Source organism: Protopterus annectens, chromosome 7.part0, assembly GCF_019279795.1.
Source record: "Protopterus annectens isolate FY-2018-M chromosome 7.part0, PAN1.0, whole genome shotgun sequence".
In the NCBI taxonomy this organism is placed as follows: Eukaryota; Metazoa; Chordata; order Ceratodontiformes; family Protopteridae; genus Protopterus; species Protopterus annectens.
Genome location: NC_056739.1, coordinates 1,115,763,911 through 1,115,784,766, shown reverse-complemented (window position 1 = coordinate 1,115,784,766; position 20,856 = coordinate 1,115,763,911). Strand labels below are relative to the sequence as shown.

The 20,856-nt window shown below is 37.7% G+C and overlaps 1 protein-coding gene across 1 annotated transcript in view; it reads left to right on the top strand.

The window, feature by feature from the left end:
• LOC122806893 (A disintegrin and metalloproteinase with thrombospondin motifs 7-like) overlaps positions 1 to 20,856 on the top strand; it is a 2,879,604-nt gene that overhangs the window by 1,741,339 nt on the left and 1,117,409 nt on the right. The window contains exon 16 of the mRNA XM_044077696.1: positions 19,623 to 19,764. Within this exon, the coding sequence (XP_043933631.1) occupies positions 19,623 to 19,764 (142 nt within the window). The remainder of the gene's footprint in view (positions 1 to 19,622; positions 19,765 to 20,856) is intronic.

The window sequence follows — 20,856 nt, the reverse complement described above, 5'->3', positions numbered from 1 at the left end:
AAATAAGAAACTGAATGTGTCTGTATGTGTTGTGAAAGGGCATTGGTAGGTGCCACAAGCCTTATATCACTTATATGATGCAATATTGTTTCTTTGAAAGACCTATTGATCTTTCCCATATAGAAAGATTGACAGCTATTACATATGGATACCTAGACAATGTTTCTTGTGTTGCAATCAACATAATCTTTGGAATGGTAAATATAGCCAGTGACTGGATGCTTGAAATAATTGATTTGAACAATGAATGTACACGCTTTTCATTTTGTTGCATGGAAAAGTGCCAACTCTATGGTTTGTTCTCCTAGTGCCAAATCCATCCTTATAATATAACATCCTCTTAATATTAGACTTATTCTTAAAAGAAAATTGTGGTGTTTCTACAACTATTCACCTCAATTTATCATCCATTGTTAAAATTTTCCAATTCCTCTTGATAATGTCACAGATGGCTGAGATATCACTGCTATATGTCAACATGCATCTCAAACTGTTACATTCATTTAATTTGTTGGTATCTGCTCTTATATTTATTTCCTCCTTGCGTGAGAAATATGGTCTACCTCTGCTCTGCCTAAGAGGCTTGGTCCACTGTATACCGTGATAGATTCCAGAATCTCTATACCATCTTGCTAGTAAGTTGCCCTCCAATTGCTGCATTTCTTTCTCATAAACATATTCATTCCTACATAATCTCAAAGTGCATAGAGCTTGTCCTTTGACTATCTGTTGATAGACATGTCCTGGATGTATGCTTGTTTTGTGTAAAGTGTGATTCCTCCAACTATCTTTTCTATAGATAGATGTATCAAACCATCCATTAGCATTCCTCATAATGGTTACATCCAGGAAGTTGATTTGTTCCCTTGAACTGCATATATCAAATTCAAAAAATGTAGTAGTACTAATAATTCACAAATCCCAAGTAAATGCTCGTGACTGTTTCTCCATAATAAAAATATGTCATCCACAAATCTTCCATAATAAATAATACTGTCTTTCCATAAATTTCTTATCCCAAAAATATATTCTTCCTTCCAGTGTTCCAGGACTATATTAGAGTAGCTGTTGGCACAATAAGTGCCCATGGTTGCTCCACATTTTTGCCAAAAATAATTCCCTCCATAGGGGAAGATGTTATTTTCTAAAATAATGGTAACAAACTTATTAGATGTACTGTATCTCTCCAGATTCACCGACATTATATTTCCGTAGAAATTCTTGAACTGATTATCCCAATATCATTCAGGATAACTGTGAACAGGTTCTTCACGTCTAATGTTGCCAGAATGATGTCCTCAGATCTATCTAAATTCTCCACCTCCATCATAAAGAGCCACTAGGAACTGAGATGAACCTCTTAGTACAGTGTTTGCCCTGGGTAATGCTTTTTTGAGACAATGTTCAACATAACTATAAGTTGGTTTGCTTAGCCAGCCCCTACCTGACAGAATGGGCCGTAAAGGTGGATCAATCTTATTTTTATGTATTTTAGGTAAACCATTTATAATTGGTATCACAGGGTGTTCAACTTCCAAATATTTAAATAACTCTTGTCAAATTTGAGGCAAGTTTGGGCTCCCAGGCCAAGGGCAACCACAAAGCAGTCTTTAGCTATGTCCGCAGCCTCAAAGGCAATACACAATTTTGTGCAGAGCTCATTGTAAATGGAGCCACCTATACTGAGCCAGAAGATACAGAAAACTTATAAATTCAACTCCAACGTTACCCCTCTCTCCCCTTCAACCTTCCCTCAGGAAATATCATCAAATATAACTCCACCTACTATCACTAAGGAACAGGTCCTTAATGATCTCTAAGACCAAGAACAACGCATCAATGCCCCCCAGAAAGTATCCCAGGATGCCTTCTGAATAGCATGAAACATGACCTATCAGGGCCTCTGGAATTACTGTTTAAATGTAGCCTCCAAACAGACTTCATGCCTCATGAATGGAGAACAGTAACAGTCATCTATCTGCATAAAGGTGGGCAATCTACATACCATGGAAACTACAGACCCATAATCTCACTAGTCTTATATGTAAAGCCATGGAAAAATTATCATGGAAATGATCAGTAGAGATATAGTAAACCTCCAGACACTGGACCAACCCCAGTTTGGTTTCATCAAGGGCAGAGCATGCCTACTCATCCTGGTGAACTTCTTTCAGAAGGTAACCAAAGCAATGGATGAGGGAAAAATGGCTCACACTGTCTACCATTACCTGGCCAAGGCATTTGACACAATCTCTCACTCAGATTGTTGACAAACTCAAGAGGTTAGGTACAAACTGGCTCACAGACAAGACCCAGGAAGTTAGAATTAGGGCCTCCACCTCTACAAAGAGGCCAGTCACAAGTGGAGCCTTTCAGGGATCGGTCCTTGGACCGCTCCTTTTTGGCATTTACTTCTCTAAAGTCAAGGCCAATGTCAGTGGTCTCTGCACCAAAGGCAAGTGTGCTACCTGTTGTGCCACTGACACTCTGATGTCAGACATTTAACAGACTTAGTATACATGATTATGCATTTTTTTAAGAGTATGACATTATGTAATGTAATTAGCATTAGATGTTTCCTTATTTTCCTTAATTTTGTGTTGTACATATGTTAAAACATGTTATGTTCAATTTTAAATTCATTTGTATCTCTTTATAATTGCAGTGCTGTAGTCTATGTATTTCCTGTGCAATTATATAAGATTTGCAATCTTAATAAAGTACATCTGACCTGAGCTGTATTTCCTAAACAGTGAATACTGCTGTCTTTTTTTCAAAAATTGCAGTAAATCATGAACATTATAAGACTAGAATACTTCTCATAATTGACATGATATTGTTCTTACCCCAGTTTTATGACAATTTACAGGGTAATGGGGTATAGAGGGAAAAGCTACCTGCATGAAAGATGTAGGAGACAAAGCTCCTCACAAGAAATATCCATCAAAAATACAATCTCACAAGATCACGCACCTCATCAGTTTTGTTATGAAAAACTCTCATGCAGTCCATCTACCAGCTCAGTACCTCGACAGGTAGAACATTCACCTTTGGTGTAGAATGCTGATTCCCACACCAGGGGTAGTTGGATCATTTATCCCGTGCTGCCACGGAAGTTCAACATAAGGAGGGTGCTGCACTTCCAAGTATGCCGTCCTTTGGATGAGAAGTTAAACAATGGCCTCATCTGCCTGAGTAGGTGGCAGCTAAGGTGAATATAAAAGATCCCACAGCACTTATCAAAAAGAATATGGTTAGTTCATCAGTGTCCTGGCCAAATTTCCCCTAGTCAATATGAATTCCACCTTAGTTCTCCCCTGAAAAGTGACCAATGGCCAAGTGGGACTAAGTCGATCAACAAAGCGTAAATAAAAAAGTCAGTAAAAAACAAATTAATAAATACATAAGTATTAGCCATTTGGTGTCAATTAAAATCACTGCTGTTGATGAAGATCCCACATGTATGTCAGTTCATTTGGAGACACAAGTATTTGAGCAGAACATTATAATTATAATAGGGAACATGAAATGACTTCAACAATAATGAGGACACATAACATGTATTCTTGCTTTAAATAAAAACTTTCTAGGCTTTCAGTCATCTAGTTGTAAACAACTTTAGAAGTCATAGAATAAAATGTGTGATGCTGTCAAGACAGTGAAACAGAAAAATCTGTACTCATTAAATCCATCCATCCATCAACCCTTTTCCCATTTTTGTACATGGGGTCAGAGTGTCACTTCACCAGTGGCAATCTTTTAGAGCCCAGGTTCATAGCACTAGGTGGGTGTTATCTGTAAATGAAAATAAAATAAAAGAACTGAGCCTGCAAGGCTTAAAATAAAACCAATATTTAATACACAAGAGAACAAGGTAAAACAAAGTAAGCGCTTTCACTGTTCTCACACCGCTTCATCAGACATTCTCAATACAGAAAGAAAGCAATTAAATAAGATTACAAAGAAACAGTCAAACCAATAAAAGACAGGCCTCTAATTAAAAAGACTACTAGTATTTCAGAGGGCGTGCCTTCAAAAAAGAGGTCTCTATGCATTAAGAAGCAGTATCCATTTCTGTTCTGCACGATTGGGTAGATCACCACCCCTCCTATCTAAGTCTAAAACCTGAAGTACAAAAAATTTAAAAACATGTGTTACCTCATTTTCTAAATTATGTAATGCCAAAGCATTACTTTCTTTTTTATTCCTAATGTCCCTTTGGTACTCTAAAACCCTTTCTTTAAGGGATCTATTAGTCTTACCTATGTAAAAAACATGGCATAACTAGCAGAAGGCAAAGTAAACAATGTTAGCTGTTTTACAATCAGCATAAAAACTAACATTAATGGTAAAACCTATGTTGGGATGCGTGTATGTTTGGAGGGTACTCATATATTTGCAAGCTGAACAATTCCTACAGGGAAAGGTGCCAGTCCTAGTAGACTCTAACCTATTGTTAACAGGGTACTATCTGTAATTTCAGAGCTCCTATCTTGTTTGAATTGTAACCCATACAGGGTGAATGTTTGAGTAAAGATAACTGACCCACTTTTCATTTAGTCACAGAGTTCATAAGTACTGCACTTACAAAGTCGGCTAAAATGCATGGTGAAAAGCATTTCTCATAGCCATGTTTTTCAAGTTGTGAGATCTTGAAATGTGTTTAATTCTGTTTGTTTCCTGCATAATATGAATTATAAGCTGTAATTCCACTGACATGTTTTATCTAATGCCTAAGAATACATGCATTCATCAGTCTTATAGACTGCTTTTACCTGCATAGCTTCAGCCCTGGTCATATACTTTGGGAGATGGCCCACACTCTGTGATAGGGAGGCTGTATGGACAGAAAGCAGAATTGCCAAAGGTTTCTAATAGCCTAGACAATCCTCTAACTAGGATTTATTTTGCAGGATTACTTCGAGCCATACCTCTCAACTATCCAGTTTTTCACAGACTGTCTTCAATTTTTGCCACATATTTGTGGTCTGTTCCTCATAAAATATGTAATTTTCTGGCAAATCTTTGAGGCCTGATGTCACTAAATTATGACATACATTTGAGTTTCACAATTCATATCCTTCAGAAAATGCATGCTAATTAAAATCCTGTTATTTTAGCAATGTTCTATATTTGTACGTGCAATATTTAAAATATGTCCATATTTTTGGGCCTTTGCCCCCCATTATTTTAGGCTTTGTCCAGATTTCTTGTGCTAAAAAGTTGAGAGGTATGCTTCTAGCCTATGGATATGTGGTCAGTTGTGGCTGGCTACTTTGTAGGAATAAGCTGCCTCTCTCCAGGCCTCAGAAGTTGGAGATGGTATTAAGCTCCTAAATATTTCTTACAAGGTAAAGTGCATTTTTTCAAGATCAGTTGCCTGGCCATGCCTTGTTCTCAGCACCTTGGTATGTACTTACTGCAAAGTTCAAACCACCATTTCTAGCAGTAATCCTTACTCCTACTATGCTCATCACTGTATGAATGGCATTATACAACCTTTTCTGCAAAAGAGCCAAATGCATCTGCCTTGCCTTTGACATCTACTGTTCCTGTTAGTGTGTGGCAAAGTTCAACCTAAGCTTAAGTGAGCTTTGCTAAAGTTACGGCATTGCAGGGTATCAGCAATAACTTCTGTGCCCTTGGCATTATATTTTTTTTACTTCCATAGGGACTGCACATTTATTACTAACATTATCATCCTACTTCTGATTTGCTGGAAACAACATAGCCTGTCTAGGATTGCCCCTCATCCATAATGCTATCCTTCTGCCTAGTAAAGGATGCATCTCTCTGCCAAATGACTTTCTTTGTGGTGGCATGTGTTTTTGTTAGCGGGCAGCATTTTTCAGTATTATATGCAAGGTTGCTGCTTGCTTTGGCATTATGAGCTTCATTGTGCTGCATTGCAGCATGATAAATGATGTATTTTGAATGGACCACTTCTTCTGCTTACTGTATAACATACCTAAATTAATAATTTTGTTTTGTAACAGGGTTATAGATGGAACTGGGCATTGGAATCCAGTCAGGCTACTTTAAATAAATAAATGAAGCAGTCTTGGGTCTATCATGCAAGTTTCATTCTTCCTCCATCATTTGTTCACAAGCGTAGAGGGTGTGGGGGGGGTGGGGTCAGTATTTTGTATTTTGTCAGAAGTACTAAATCTACTATTCATTTCTTTTCTCGTGCTGTTTCACACTAGGACAGATCACAAGAGTACAATCTGTTGTTTCATACTGATGCAGAAAATAGACTCTTTCACTTTGTCTCCTTGTTGTAGATGGTTGCATTTAGTAGCTGAATAGCTGCTTTACTAAGATACTGTACAGGATGATAATCTGTGGCCTCTGTAAATTCAGCAAAGACAGTGGCCTTGATAATACTTCCTCTTTCTAGCCCCAGCATATTAACTTTGATGGCACCCCATTATTCTAATCAGCATCTCACCTTTTATAGTACCCTATCATTCTAACCAGCATATCAACTTTGATGGTACCCCATCATTCTAACAAGCATACCGGACTAACCCAGTTAACAAATGTGAAATAAACAAATATCAATTTCTCTTTTAAAGTTGAGAATCAATCCCTGTACCTTGTGACTATGAAGTAAACACCTTAACGATTCCAATTTTCTTCCACTCTCCTTTTCCTACATGTATTTTTAATTGTTGAGTATAAGTTTATTAATAGAAGTTGGGGTGAGATAAACATTATTCCATATTTCTAAATGCAGTGACTGTAGGCTGCTAGCTACAGTGGCACTGAATACACCAACTCCTCCATCTTCTAACCTGACCTCTGCTGTCTTAGCAGTCCTGCTTCCATTAGGCAAGTGTAATGGGATTCCAGTGATTTATAACTATCTATCTATATATATATATATATATATATATATATATTTTTTATATATATATATATATATATATATATATATATATATATATATATATATGTGTATATAGCTGATCATGTAACATGCCTGAGTTTTACCCGATACTTACATCTGGGATGGATTCCTTGAACTATTTTGTTTATTCATCCTACAAGAGAGGTGGTCACATGCCCACTAAAAGGACATGATTCAACTGGTAAACCAACAAAAATAAACATTGATAAAGCCTTAGCCATTTCTTCAATGTCTCTCCTTGCAGTAGCTCACTTTCTCCTCTAGTTCATGGAATATTCATCACCTTCCAACTGAGTATGTTTTCTCTGCATTAGTCAAGATGGATTCATGAACTGCTGATTGCCCATTCAAGACTGAGCAGTGTCTCTTGTTGAATTCAAATGGGTCCTTCTGCGTACCTTAACCAAGACTGTAGAGAACTACTACACTATTATGAATGGTGGCACATCCTGATAGCTGGAGTTTTTTGAGTCGGTCTGCGTAAGGCATCTGTTTGAAGCCAGTAATCCTCTTTGTGAGGTATTTTTGTGGCCTTTCCAGTTGTTGTAGATGTCTTGTGAGGTACATACCAAAAGGGGCTTTATACTCTATAATGGGTCTAATGAGTGATGAGTAGAGGGGAACAATGAACTCTTTTTTCTAGATGAGAAACCTTTTGTTGATGAGGTGTGCCATGTAAAAGGATTTCCTGACCACTGTGATGATGTGATTATCAAAGGAGAGATTACTGTCCACTTGTGTTCCAAGGTCTCTTATCACACTTTTGGTGTTAAGTAGACTACCGCCTATGTGGTAGTTCATGGGTACAGAGTTTTTACCAAAGGGGATGACAATGCACCTTTTGGCATTGAGCTTGATACCATGGCTTTGACACTAGGCATCTGTCTCAGTGAGGCTCTTTTGTAGGATGTCCACATCATTAATAGTTTCAATTATGGCTTCTAGTTTGCAGTCATCTGCGAATTTAGTTAGCCAAAGACCTTCTGTGTTAGCCTGTACTTCAGAGAAGTAGATACCAAACAGGAGAGAACCTAGGACTGAACCCTGTGGTACTCCACTTGTCACTGGTCTGAAGTCTGATTTGGAGTCTGCTACTTTCACAGTGTGGGTTCTGTCAGTAAGCCAGTTGGCAACCCATCTTGTGACATAGGGATTTATACCTAGTTTAGTGAGTTTATCTATAATTCCAGCGTGGGAGATGGTGTCGAACTCCTTGGCGAGATCTAGATAGGCTGTGTGAACCACCTTACCCTCATCTGTGGCTTTGATGACTATTTCAAAGAAGTCTGTCAGGTTTAGGAGACATGAGCTGCCTTTTAAAAACCCGAACTGTGTGGGGTCCGAGTTTGGAGATCTCCAATGTCTTTGTTTATGAGTTTCATGATGATACATTCCATGGCCTTGCAGACCAGGCTCGTCAGGCTAATGGGGCGGTAGTTCCCGGTGTCTATTGTGGCCCCCCTTTGTGGAGTGGGATAACTATCGTGGTGCGCCATTCAGTGGACACAAAGCCTGAGGTGAGGCTATGAATGAACATGGTACTTAGGTGGGGTGCCAGTTCATTCTGCAGTTTGTGTAGAAGGTGGGGCCTTTAGGGGGTGAGAGGGGGTTAAGTTAGCACTGAACCTATCTGCCAGAATGTTGGCAATATCAGTTGGTTCTGTATATTTAGTGTCATTGTGCTGTAAGTCAGAGCAGATCTGAGTGTTGCCATTGAGATTCTTGACATAGCTATAGAATGCTTTGTGGTTGTCTTTAGAATCAGTGGTGATTTTGTTTTCATAACTAGCTTTGGAGAATTTTATGAGGGCTCTCAGCTTCTTACTGAGGCTGACCAGGGAGTTCCTCCAATTGTGGGATTTTACTCTTTTTGCAACAGTTTCTTTCTTCTGTTGTAGAGTTTGTTTATGGCAGAAGACCACCAGATTGGCTTCCTTTTTTTGGAGGATAGCATCTTGGTTCTGTTAGGGATAGCACGTCCATGCACTCGTGTAAGTGCTTATAAAGTGCATTTGTGTAGGATTCAGCAGTCATACCTCTATTGTCCATTTGCATGGGTAGTGTGAAGTTGGCTTTGGGGAAATTTTTTATGATTGCTTTCCTAATTGGGGGTGGGAGCAGGATGTGGATGTCTACGGTGATTAGCTTGTGGTTGGAGCTGACCTCTGGTGTAGAACACCGGTCGCCCATGTTGGTGATGACCAGGTCTAGGATATTGCTGCCCCTGGTGGGGGTATGGATAAGTTGATCCATGACATTGGAATTGATGATTTCCAGAAAATGTTGAGCAAAAGAGTTGGTACACAAGTAGTTTTCCCAGTTAATGGTAGGGTAGTTGAAATCACTCATTATTAGAATGTTGGGTTGTACCTTAATATTTTCCAGTGTATCAAGAAAAGAGTAGTGGGAATCCTGGGGCATGGTGGGGGGTCTGTAGCAAGCTACAATCTGGATTACGGTTTTGTCCAGAGTTAGTTGAACTTGGATAATCTCGGATGCATTATGCTGAGCAATTAGCTTGGAGGTGTGGATATCCTTAATGAATATGGACACACCTCCACTTTTAGTGTTTCGGTCCGGGATTGGTGGCTGAAAGGTGTGGTATGAATTATAGCCTGGTAATGCAGGGGTGCTCTCTGGAGCTTTGAACCAAGTCTCTGTCACTACACAGATGTCAATGTTCTCCATTTTTAGGAGTGCCTCAAGTGAGTGCATTTTGAGGTTTAGACTTCTAGCACTGAGTAGCATTACCCTCAGATTTTGCTTGCTTGTACCTGTTACAGTGGTGAATTTATCATTTGAACCTTGCCTAAAAAAGGCATTATAGGGGTGGCAAGAGCCTTTGCCAGTATCCAGAATCCCAAGGCGACAGGTGCAGGCCATCTCTGGCAAAGCAGCTTGTCTATCGATCATGTCATCTCAGGCAGACAGATACTGGATTCTCTTAGAATGACACCAGAAGCTTAGCCAATTGTTAAAGTCAATCATTTTGTCCTTATACTGTGGTATCATTCTGGGTGATGGCAGCATGCTACTCAGGGCTAGGATCATACCTGCCTGGACTACAACATCGGAGAGCTCCTCCATTCTCTTTTCATGTAGTCCAGGGAGGTACATCTTAGGTCATTCACACCAACACGGACAATGGCAGAGTCATATTTGTACTTGTTGTGGAGTGACTTGAGTGCGTGCGTTATGTAGTGGATCCTGGCACCCGACAGGCAGCTGACAGTAACTTTTTCCTTGTTTAGCCTGGTGAATGGAACATCAGTGTGCCTGACTATAGAGTCACCTATGACTAGAGTGTTGGGTACATTATGCCTTATGGGCTGTAGTTGAGTGGCACACTGAGTATGTGAGCTATGTGTCATTTGGGTTGTGTTGTGGGGTAAAGGTTGCTTGCATTTCTGCTTTGGAGGTCTTGGTTGTTTGGGCAGATTTTTACTGAGAGCCACCGTGAATGTAGGTGTGTGTTTTGTGCTTCTGTGTGTGTTTTGGTGGTGTAGGTTTTGAAAGATTATGTGATAAGTGTGGTGCAATGCAAGTGTTTACCTTCTCCTCTTGACTGTCTAGTCCAGTCTTTGGTGAAGATAGCTTTGCTTCCAGTTTGGCTATATAAGTGCATCTCTCACAGGTCGTAGTGTTGGGTGTTAGGAGGAGAGGGTTGCCTGTGTACATGAGACAATTGTTGCATTGTCCCAAGATGCCCAGATTCATCAGGTAGACAGGAGAAAACACTGGGAGCTGACCTTTAGATATGCCTGAATAGGTGCTTATTTAGTAAGTACTAAAAACTGTTTTCCTCTAGACAAGTGAGGAAAGTTGAGTGCTGTAGTAATTTGTAATTTATTTAGTGCTTACGAGTTCTGAACAAGTGCTGAGCTCAAAGAAACAGATTTGAGTGCTAAAACTAAAAAGCTGGCTAGTTGCAAGGGGAAATTTGAAGAGCAGACATTATGGCACCAGGAATAGTTTAACCCTAGTTAAGTTATGGGGGTTCAGGAGCTTACAAACAGTCCTGGACACAGCAAATCCGTATCTGGACAAGACCTGCCACAGGAATGGGGGGAAGCAAGCTTAGAATTTTTTTTTTTCAGTAAAAGTTGAAATGGAGAAAGCTGGAACAGAAGTTAATTCAACATTAAAAATCTGAGTGGGTTGGCCTTCACAAATGTTTTCTTTTAGATTGAATGAACTAATGGCACTAGACTGGGAGGAATGTCACAGATCAAATATGCAGTATGGGCGGGCAACTGCAAAGCCACCAAGTATAAGAACACCACAACACTAGGGAGGATGGGTGGGAGAAATTACAGTTCCTAGCTGTAGCCACTAAATGAAAGTTTCAAACAGATCAAGGAGCAAAAGCAGACTCTAGAGAATGTTTTTAACTGTAAACAGACAATTATAGTAATGCACACTATTACAGTTCCTAGCTGGAGAACACAGAAACCTCAAAAAATCAAAAATGCACAGAAAAGCTCGGATAGAGCACTCACAAACAGAAAATACAACTCTCAGTATGAAAAACAGTTTACAGTTAAGTAATTCAGTAAACATGCAATTAGAGTAATGAAACAGTATCTAGCAATGAAAAAATACAGTTAAAACAGTAAATGCAGTGAAACAAAAAAAGCTTTATAACAGTGCAAAATGTAGTAGATCAACTGTATAGCACAATTATAAGTGTTTCAGAAGTGCAGTTCAGTGAAATAAGTGTAAGAAATAACTTATCCTGCTCTTGGAATCTTAAGGAATTTCCACTTAGTTTCAGTAATGAAATACAATCCACAGCCTGAGCAATACAATGTGAATGAAATCCTTCCTTTTATATCTTTTCCCAAGAACTAGACTTATCAGATTTTCAAAAATAAATCTTTCTAGACCATAATTTTATCAGGTTTACACATAACACCTTCATTGTCTTTTCACAACATTCAATCCAATAGAAACATGTTTTCAGCCAGATCTTTAAATCTTTCCAGGTTCTTGATCATGACATTATTTCCCTCTAAATGACAATATAAACCATCGTGTTTGTGTGTGTTTCTGTACTATTTTTATACCACACTCTATGTTCATCTGATTTCCTTCTTCTTTGACACCCTTGGTAATCTTCCAGTCCTGTAACTTTCTAATTTTACCTCAACGTCAGTGTTTTTTCTTTAATATTCCTTCTCCGCACTGTATCTTTCTTCCCTGCATTGTCATCACTCTCCTTTTCTTCTTCTCTACTTCTAGCTTTGCCTGTGTCAGGTTTTGTTTGTTTCCTGTAATTCTTTGTAGTATTTGATATCCAGTGCCTACATTATGGATTTCTTATTACGTTCCCTTTTATCTTTAACATTTTGTTCATTCTGACCTATTATCTCACTTTCCACTCATTATATCTACTGTCATTCACATTTTGTTCTTCCATTGTTGAAATTTCTAACATTATACTGTAGACTTCAACTCTAATTTCTTTGATTAATCATTGGCTAATCATAATCTGATCCATTATCTATATTAATACCGCCTTAAATATATTTTCGAGTTGTTTTTCTAAGTGTTTGTCAAACATTATACCCTCCATTATATCTGTGATTTCTATTACATTACCTAACTGTGTATCAAGAAAACAAAACCTATCTGAGGGATTTTTGTGAGATGAAATGGAATACGCTCTGCCTCTCCATTATGAAGAGGCTCCAAATATCTCTGAATTAGTGTTTTGGCTCTCAGTTTCCCTTTTCCTTTGCAGCACTCATTTCCCCTTAAATACACCCTTAGTTCTTTAGGGGTTACTAAAAAACTAGATTGTAGACTTTCCATGCTGTTTCCATGCTCTCAGCTTCAGCAGATGAGAGTATTCTCTTATACCAAATAGAAACAATATCAACATCCCCTTATTTTTATCAGATTTCTTTTGTAAGTCCCTGAGCTTGTAGCCTGCTTAGTATTTTGGTCTGTGTATGTATAACAGTGTAATAAAGTAATGCAAAAAAATCAAAAAGCAAATGAGTCTCAGGGGAAACCCTGTAGGGAAATATGCAAATAATCTAATCCGTTGTAGGACTACCACCGTACCCTTTACTGAGCCTAGGCTGGACCTGCAAAAGTGTTACTTGTGTAATAGTTGTGCAAAACTCAAAACTTGTTTAACAGATGTTATATGATTTTCATCTATCAATAATTTCTGCAAATATCATTCCACACTAAATACAGATTAACTCTAAAGTGTATTATTCATCAAAAAGAGTGACATTTTGACAATTTTTACATCTCAGGGGTTTAACTTTGTTCACTTTGATGGTTGATGTCATAATGATCTGCCTTTCATTGTCCTTGAAATGTCTACTCCTGTCTTAAACATAAACCATATTCTAAACTGGCTCAACATAAGTTTTGTAATATTCTATGCACAATGCAGGGAAGTACAATGCAGGGAAGTACAGAATAAGTAAATAGAGCACCGGTCGCTACATAAGTGCTATATAATGTAGTCACAAGTATACACAGCAATATTTTGGGTATGAGCAAATCTCACCTTAATACTGTGACTGTTATGAATTGCAACAAATTATCTTTTGCACAAGTATCTATGGAGTCTTGTATTAAATATACTTTGGTATAGTTATATCTTTGTATAAAACCAAGAAGAAAATGCCTATCTTGGCGCAATACCTGGATACTGGTGTGAATATTGCTATGTGCAGATCTGACCGTTTGTATTCTCACTATCAACATACTGGAGATGAAGATTTATTTATGACATACAGAAGTTCTTGTATTTCCTCTATCACATTCTACCACAGAACTTGTGATTTCTTCCTGATCGGCATTATAGTTCTTTTGAATATTCAGTGCAAATTGGATGGCAGTTTTTTCTTAATCATCAGTACTATTTTTTGACATTAATATCCCTTGCAGCATAGATATGATACTCTCTTAGTCATTTGCATTGTGACAGCTAACTGTTATTTGGCATGGGATTCGTCATTTTGTTTGTCTCACACAGTTTACCCAGATCAAATAATTTTTTATGAAACAAATGAGTTTTCAAAACGTGAAACATTTAAATAAATTGAAGACACTTAATAAAATGATATCCATACTGTCTATCTAGAAGCATGGAGTAGCTGATCACTGAAATTACATTCGCTTAAACGTCTAATTCATTTGACTCTGTCAAAGCATTATATGAAATATATTGATTATTGAAGATGCCCATTTCCTACCAAACTGACTTTCCCACAGCCTCCTAATGCCAACAGTCCCAGTACTGGTAAATCTTATTGCAGATATCACCCTGCAGTTTTGTTAACTGATATAACAAACCTTAGGCTGATGATCGTGATGCTGAAAATGTCAGATTTTGGGGAGTTTTACACTTCTACTATAAGTGTGCTGTAGTATTCCTTCCCATTGTATGTGTAGTATTTAAGTGGGCACTTATTTTTATATATGATTGATCAGTATCTGTTAACAAATCATAACAATCTTCACAGAAGAAATATTCTCTATGTATGCTTGTATAAAAAAATTATCCAAACACGTCTTTAAATTATTTCTAGTTTTGTAGCAAAAAAAAAATTACCTTAACATGCCTTTAAACTATTTCTCCCTTTGTAACAAAAAATTTCCTGAAAACATCTTTAAAGCTTTTCTCCTTCTGTAGCTATAGTCTGCCTCATCTGATCACCCATGGGTTATGTCTGTCTCCTTCTATCCATTGTGACACAGAACAGGTTGAGTACAGTGACAATCTATGATCACTGCATCAGTTTTAACATTTAAATCAAATATATTGTGCAGCTTCTTAGCTAAAGGGTACTTTTTGTTCATCTTATACTAGTTACAGAATACAAAATAGTAACCTATTATTTAAAAACATTTTCAAACCAATTATCCTATTGTATCAAAAAAAATGCTTGAACATGTGTTTAAATCATTTTTCCTATAGTAACTCTCTCTCTTTCTCTCTCTCTATATATATGTATATATACACATATATATATATATATATATATATATATATATATATATATATATATATATATATATATATATATATATATATATATATATATATATATATATATATATATATATAATATATGAATACAAGTTTATAATGAATAATCACATGTGAGCTTGAATGAAATGCAAAATATTGAACAAACTCATCAGTGATTACCATTAATTGCCACAAAAATGATCGCAAAAAAGTAATCACCAATATAAACCAGTAGGTTGCATTTGTCCTTACCAAAAGTAAAACTAAAACTAAAACCAACTTTTTTACATGGGGGCTTTGCCTCTCTACCCCCACAAGTTAAATGTACTACTCTAGAGTTGTACAAACTCAAAGAAAGGGCAACAACCCATGAATTATATAACCTTCAGTATAATGAATATCAATAGTTACATAATTTGACAAATTGACCCAGCGATGAAAAGCACCAGCATTTCAGTATGCTACAAAATGCATTGCATGCAGTGATGACTCGTGTGTGTGTGTGTGTGTGTGTGTGTGTGTGTGTGTGTGTGTGTGTGTGTGTGTGTGTGTGTGTGTGTGTATACATGTGCGTGTGTCTGTGTGTGTGCGCACGTGCGTGTATGTGTGTGTACGTGTGTGCACATGTGTGCACGTGCGTGTGTGTGTGTCTGCAAGTGTGTGTGTGTGTGTGTGTGTGTGTGTGTGTGTATATATATATATATATATATATATATATATATCTATATGTGTGTATATCTAAAATTAACCGCACTCAAAAAATTTTGAACGAAGAGAAGAAATTTTAACTAAGAACTGAACTTCGTGACAATAAAAGCATTCAAAAAAATAGTAAATCACACCAACAACTCTTGTAGAACTTTAGCTGCCTTATTTATTATCAAGACTTCTTCAGAAAGACATGTTTCATAAGTATGAGCAACCATTTTCACTTCCTTTATATACATTAGTTCTAGCAGGCCATTTAAATTAACAGTTCCTTTCCAATAGTAAAGTGTGAACAAGCAGGGTGCTGTGTGCATTTTCATTAACATTACAATTGCAGTTACATAAGGTAAATTAGTCAGACAGTAATAGCCTTGTGGTGCCGTGTGCATACTAAAAGGGATTGTGTGCAAAAAGGGATTGTGTGCAAAAAAGGGATTGTGTGCAAAAAGGGACTGTGTGCAAAAAGGGATTGTGTGCAAAAAGGGATTGTGTGCAAAAAAAAAAAATAAAAATTATGGGGAAACCGGGAAGGATGACAGTCATGCTGTGATAATTCTAATATAAACATGTAACTTATGAGTCTTTGCCTCCAAAGGTAAGTAAAGAAGGGAACGGAGGAAGGTGGAGGAGTCAGGTAGAGAGTCCTACTATGCTTTGGTATCGGTGTGTGTGTAGAGAAATGTGTGGGTATGCCACCTGATGGGGGAGTGGGAGGAATGCGGTATTGAGTTGAGGGGGGGCTGGTAGGGGGCCGCCCATGACAAGGAGCATATGAATGACAGAGTGTCCCAGAAGACTGTCAGTGCGGATGGTACCAGCTGTGGGCTGGTTTGGATGGTATCAACCCTTGAATGACTGCGTGAAATAGTGAGACCAGGGGGTATAGTTGGTGCGGTCAGTGGGGGCTAGCCTGGTGATTGGGAGCATGTGTGTAGGGGGTATGGGGGAGTCAAAAGTCAGAGAGAGGGGAAACACATTATATTCACTTGCACAGTTGTAAATCCATAAACACATTAAATCTACTTGCGCAATTCTTCAAACCCTCTTGCACAGTTCTTCAAACCCTATCACATTTCAATCTCTATACCATTTAAGTGCACATTTAATGTTCAGTGTCTCGTTGAGACCTGGATAGACATCAGCTCTCAGTTCTATCTGCCATTTTAATTCCCAGACTTGCAGGAATGTGTCCATGTCCCCTACAAATTCTGTTATTTTTTCCAGCACTGTGAATTTGAATCCTGTGAAGTTTGGGCAAATAGCACTGTGTTTAGCCAAGGCATTCAAACTGTCCTGTTTGTGTATTGCTGCAGTGTGTTCTTTAATACGGCTACTCAGCTTCCTGTTCATTTTGCCGATATAGAAATTCCCACAGTGTTCGCAGAAAGCACAGTAGACTACATTTTTTGTGTTGCAGTCATAGTGGTCATGTAGACTGACAGTTCTGTTGCGGTGTGGGAAGGTGACGTTGTTGTTTTTTCATATGTGTACACAGGCAACACACATGCCGTAGTCAGACATTCCAGGTTCTGTCAATACTTCACTCTGTGGGGATGGGCTTTTATTCCTCTAGAACGCACCACCAAAAGAAGAGGTTCGTTTGAAACAGAAGTTTGGGGATGTCTCAAGTAACTTTGTCAGACCTTTTTCTCCTCCCAAGATGTCCCAATTGTTGGTGAGGACCCCTCTGATTCCAAATATATCGGTGGAAATTGGAAGGGGGAAACTTGACACCCAGTCCTTTTTGTTCGGTCCATTCTGTGCCCTTGCTGTGAATCCCTTTTCCAGGATTGGTGGGTACCTGGAGTGTCTGTGCTGTATGATCTCTTGGAACAGGTTGTCCACTAGATACTCTGGGTATTTTCTTTCTAGGAACAAGTTTCTGAGGTAAAAACCTTCCTTGATGAAAACCTCGTCCCTAAAAATGAGTCTGGATAACCGGATGAATTGTCCTTTTACAATATTCTTTTTCATGAAATGGGGATACTGGCTGCTGAACTCTAGATAGTTATTCCGAAAAGTGGGCTTGCGGTAGATGTTGGAGTCAAACTGTCCACTTTCTGGGTCTATAGTGAGGTGGATATCCAGGAATTGACTGGTGGTTCCGATATGTCCTATTTTTTTTTTTTTGCACACAATCCCTTTTTGCACACAGTCCCTTTTTGCACACAATCCCCTTTTTTGCACACGATCCCTTTTTGCACACAATCCCTTTTAGTATGCATACAGCACCACAAGGCTATTACTGTCTGACTAATTTACCTTATGTAACTGTGATTGTAATGTTAATGAAAATGCACACAGCACCCTGCTTGTTCACACTTTACTATTGGAAAGGAACTGTTGTTAATTTAAATGGCCTGCTTGAACTAATGTATATAAAGGAAGTGAAAATGGTTGCTCATACTTATGAAACATGTCTTTCTGAAGAAGTCTTGATAATAAATAAGACGAAAGCGCTAAAGTTCTACAAGAGTTGTTGGTGTGATTTACCATTTTTTTGAATGGTTTTATTGTCACGAAGTTCAGTTCTTAGTTTATATATATATATATATATATATATATATATATATATATATATATATATAGATATGTGTGTGTATATATATGAACACATTTTTAAACCATTTCTCTTTTTGTAGCAAAAAATTACCCGAACATGTCTTTAAATTATTTCTAGTTTTATAGCAAAAAACATCCTGAACCATCTTTAAATCATTTCTCTCTTTGTAATAAAAAATTGCTTGAACACATTTTAAAGCTTTTCTCCTTTTGTAGCTATAGTCTGCCCTGTCTGATCACCCATGGGTCACATCTGCCTCCTTTTATCCTTTGTGACACATAACACACGCGTGGATGGGAAATTGCAAATTCACCCCTGGGATCTCTTCTGTGTCCCTGCTAGACAGAGGCACAGTAAACTAATCTTAAAAGGGTACCTTCTGTGACCTACTTTACAGAGGCACAGTAGGCTAATCTAATAGGGAGGCGGAAGCCAAATACACTCTGGCTAGGCTTATAAATGCCCTAGGGCAGATAGCCTAGTATCTACCTATGAACCTATGAACAGATTGAGTACACTGACAACTTGTGATCATTACAGATGTGAAGAATGAGTGACTATAACCACTTGCTAATCTCCAGGAAAAAACAGCACTACTAAAGCTTTGATAAAAATGGAACAAAGGTAAAATGTTAGCTATGAAATCACTTAAAAAAATATCAGTAATCCACAACTGGGTTATAGTATTATTTATGAATTCATTGCTTGTGCAGGTCAGCAGCACCTTGGAAGTAAACTGTATTCCTGCAGTACTCAAATTAAACTTATGCAGCATCACTGATGCAATCATTGCAAAATAATGAAGCAAAGATATGATGGCTCAGGTTAGGAGTCATGCATGCCTGCTATACTGTCTGGTAGGCCTGCTGTCCTATGAGAAGAAGCTGTGCTGCAGTGCAAAGGAGTGGCCTCACTAGCACAGTAATTGTGACAAAATAACAGGTCAGATTCAGAACAACATGCATATGCATTTCACAGGAACTATGCTTTTCAACCAGTGAAAATGAAATACATCCAAAGCACAGACTGGGGTACACCAAAGTTGAAAGATTCTTCCTATCAGGTTAGTTTTCATAAGAATGCACAGAATATCCATTTACTACTGATAATGCTACAGAATGTACAGCCTTCTCAGATTACTAACACTTTGTTTTTTAATGACTGCTGTTATCTGCGTATTATAATGATATGGTGCATTTTTTGTGGGTGACACAGAGCAAAATTTTCTTACTCTGGCATTTCTTCACAAATGTTTTTTATACAAAGGAAAGTGTGGTTAACAAAATTATAAAACAATCAGGTTTCAGAAACATTTTAATCTAGCATTTATATAAATTGTACAGTCCTAAATTATACTAAAATATAAAAATCATAATGTACGTAGGTTTTTTAAATGACTGAAAACAATTAAAATAAGAATTCTGCTTCTTTATTTGCAGCTGCTCTTCCAAGAAAAAAACCCTGGTGTTCGATATCAGTATACAGTCCGCCGAGAATACAATAGCATGAATGAAATCCTGCCATTGCAATTTTTCTGGCTCTATGGGTCATGGACAGAGTGTAGTGCCACGTGTGGGACTGGTAGGAAGCCTCCACTTTTTGTCTCTTGAGTATAATGGTGACATGCTTCAGATGGGTTAGTAATTAAACATGTGGAGAATTATTGATTTGAAGTCCTCTTAGTGTCAGACTTGTGTGTCAGTTTTTAGTTTATTTACATTGTAGTTTGAAATTCAAAAACATGGCAAAAGTACAGCAGTGAGTTAGAAAAGTCAATACTTTTGTCTCCTCTATCATTTCTCAAAACCATCCCTCTCTTCTGCTTAGTATTCAAACCAAATATGATTCTTCTGCTGTCACTGAACCACACGCCCTTTCTGTGCCCCTTCACCTCATTGTTAGTAGTTTGTAACTGCTTTCTTCAAAACACCAGTAACCTGCCTAATTGAGAGAGAATACAGTAGTATATAATTTGTACGTCATTGACTGAACATGCCTGTGATAATACTTCGATTTGCCCGGAATTTGGAGCCATTCATTTTCTTTGTCTGTCTTTCATGGTGTGCATTTTTGTATATGCATAGACAACTATGTAAACCCTGTACACCTATAAATTATCCAGCACTGAAAGTGCATTCTTCAGAATTGCACCAGCTTGCTGGAGCTCAGTCCCAGATGACAGCAGGCTAACGTCTGATTTCAAATGCTTGAAATCACTTCTTAAAAAGCATCTTGCTGAGGACAGCACTTGTAATTGTAGCTGTAATCCAAGGTAAGCGCAATGGTGACCAGTGAGATCACCGCTCAGATCCTTCTAGTCACTGTCACCATGAGTTGGCTATTTTCATTGAAAAGCAGTATGCTTCAAATAATAGCAGTGGTAAATGTAAACTTTGTTAATAGGCATGTATACCCATTTCCATAGGCTTGTACAATGTTTTTAAGAGAATGAAGAACTGACAAATATTGCTGTCCTATGAATTCTTTTTTTTTCTCCAAAAACATTTTTATTAAATTTTGTTAATAAACATGGACATAAAGTATTAAAAATAAACAATATAAAGCATAATAATTATTTAGACTATATACAAACATCTATGATAAACATTTGTTTTATCCAAGAAAGGTAATCAATATTTATCTAACAATCTCTCCAATTTTTGGCAAGGTAGT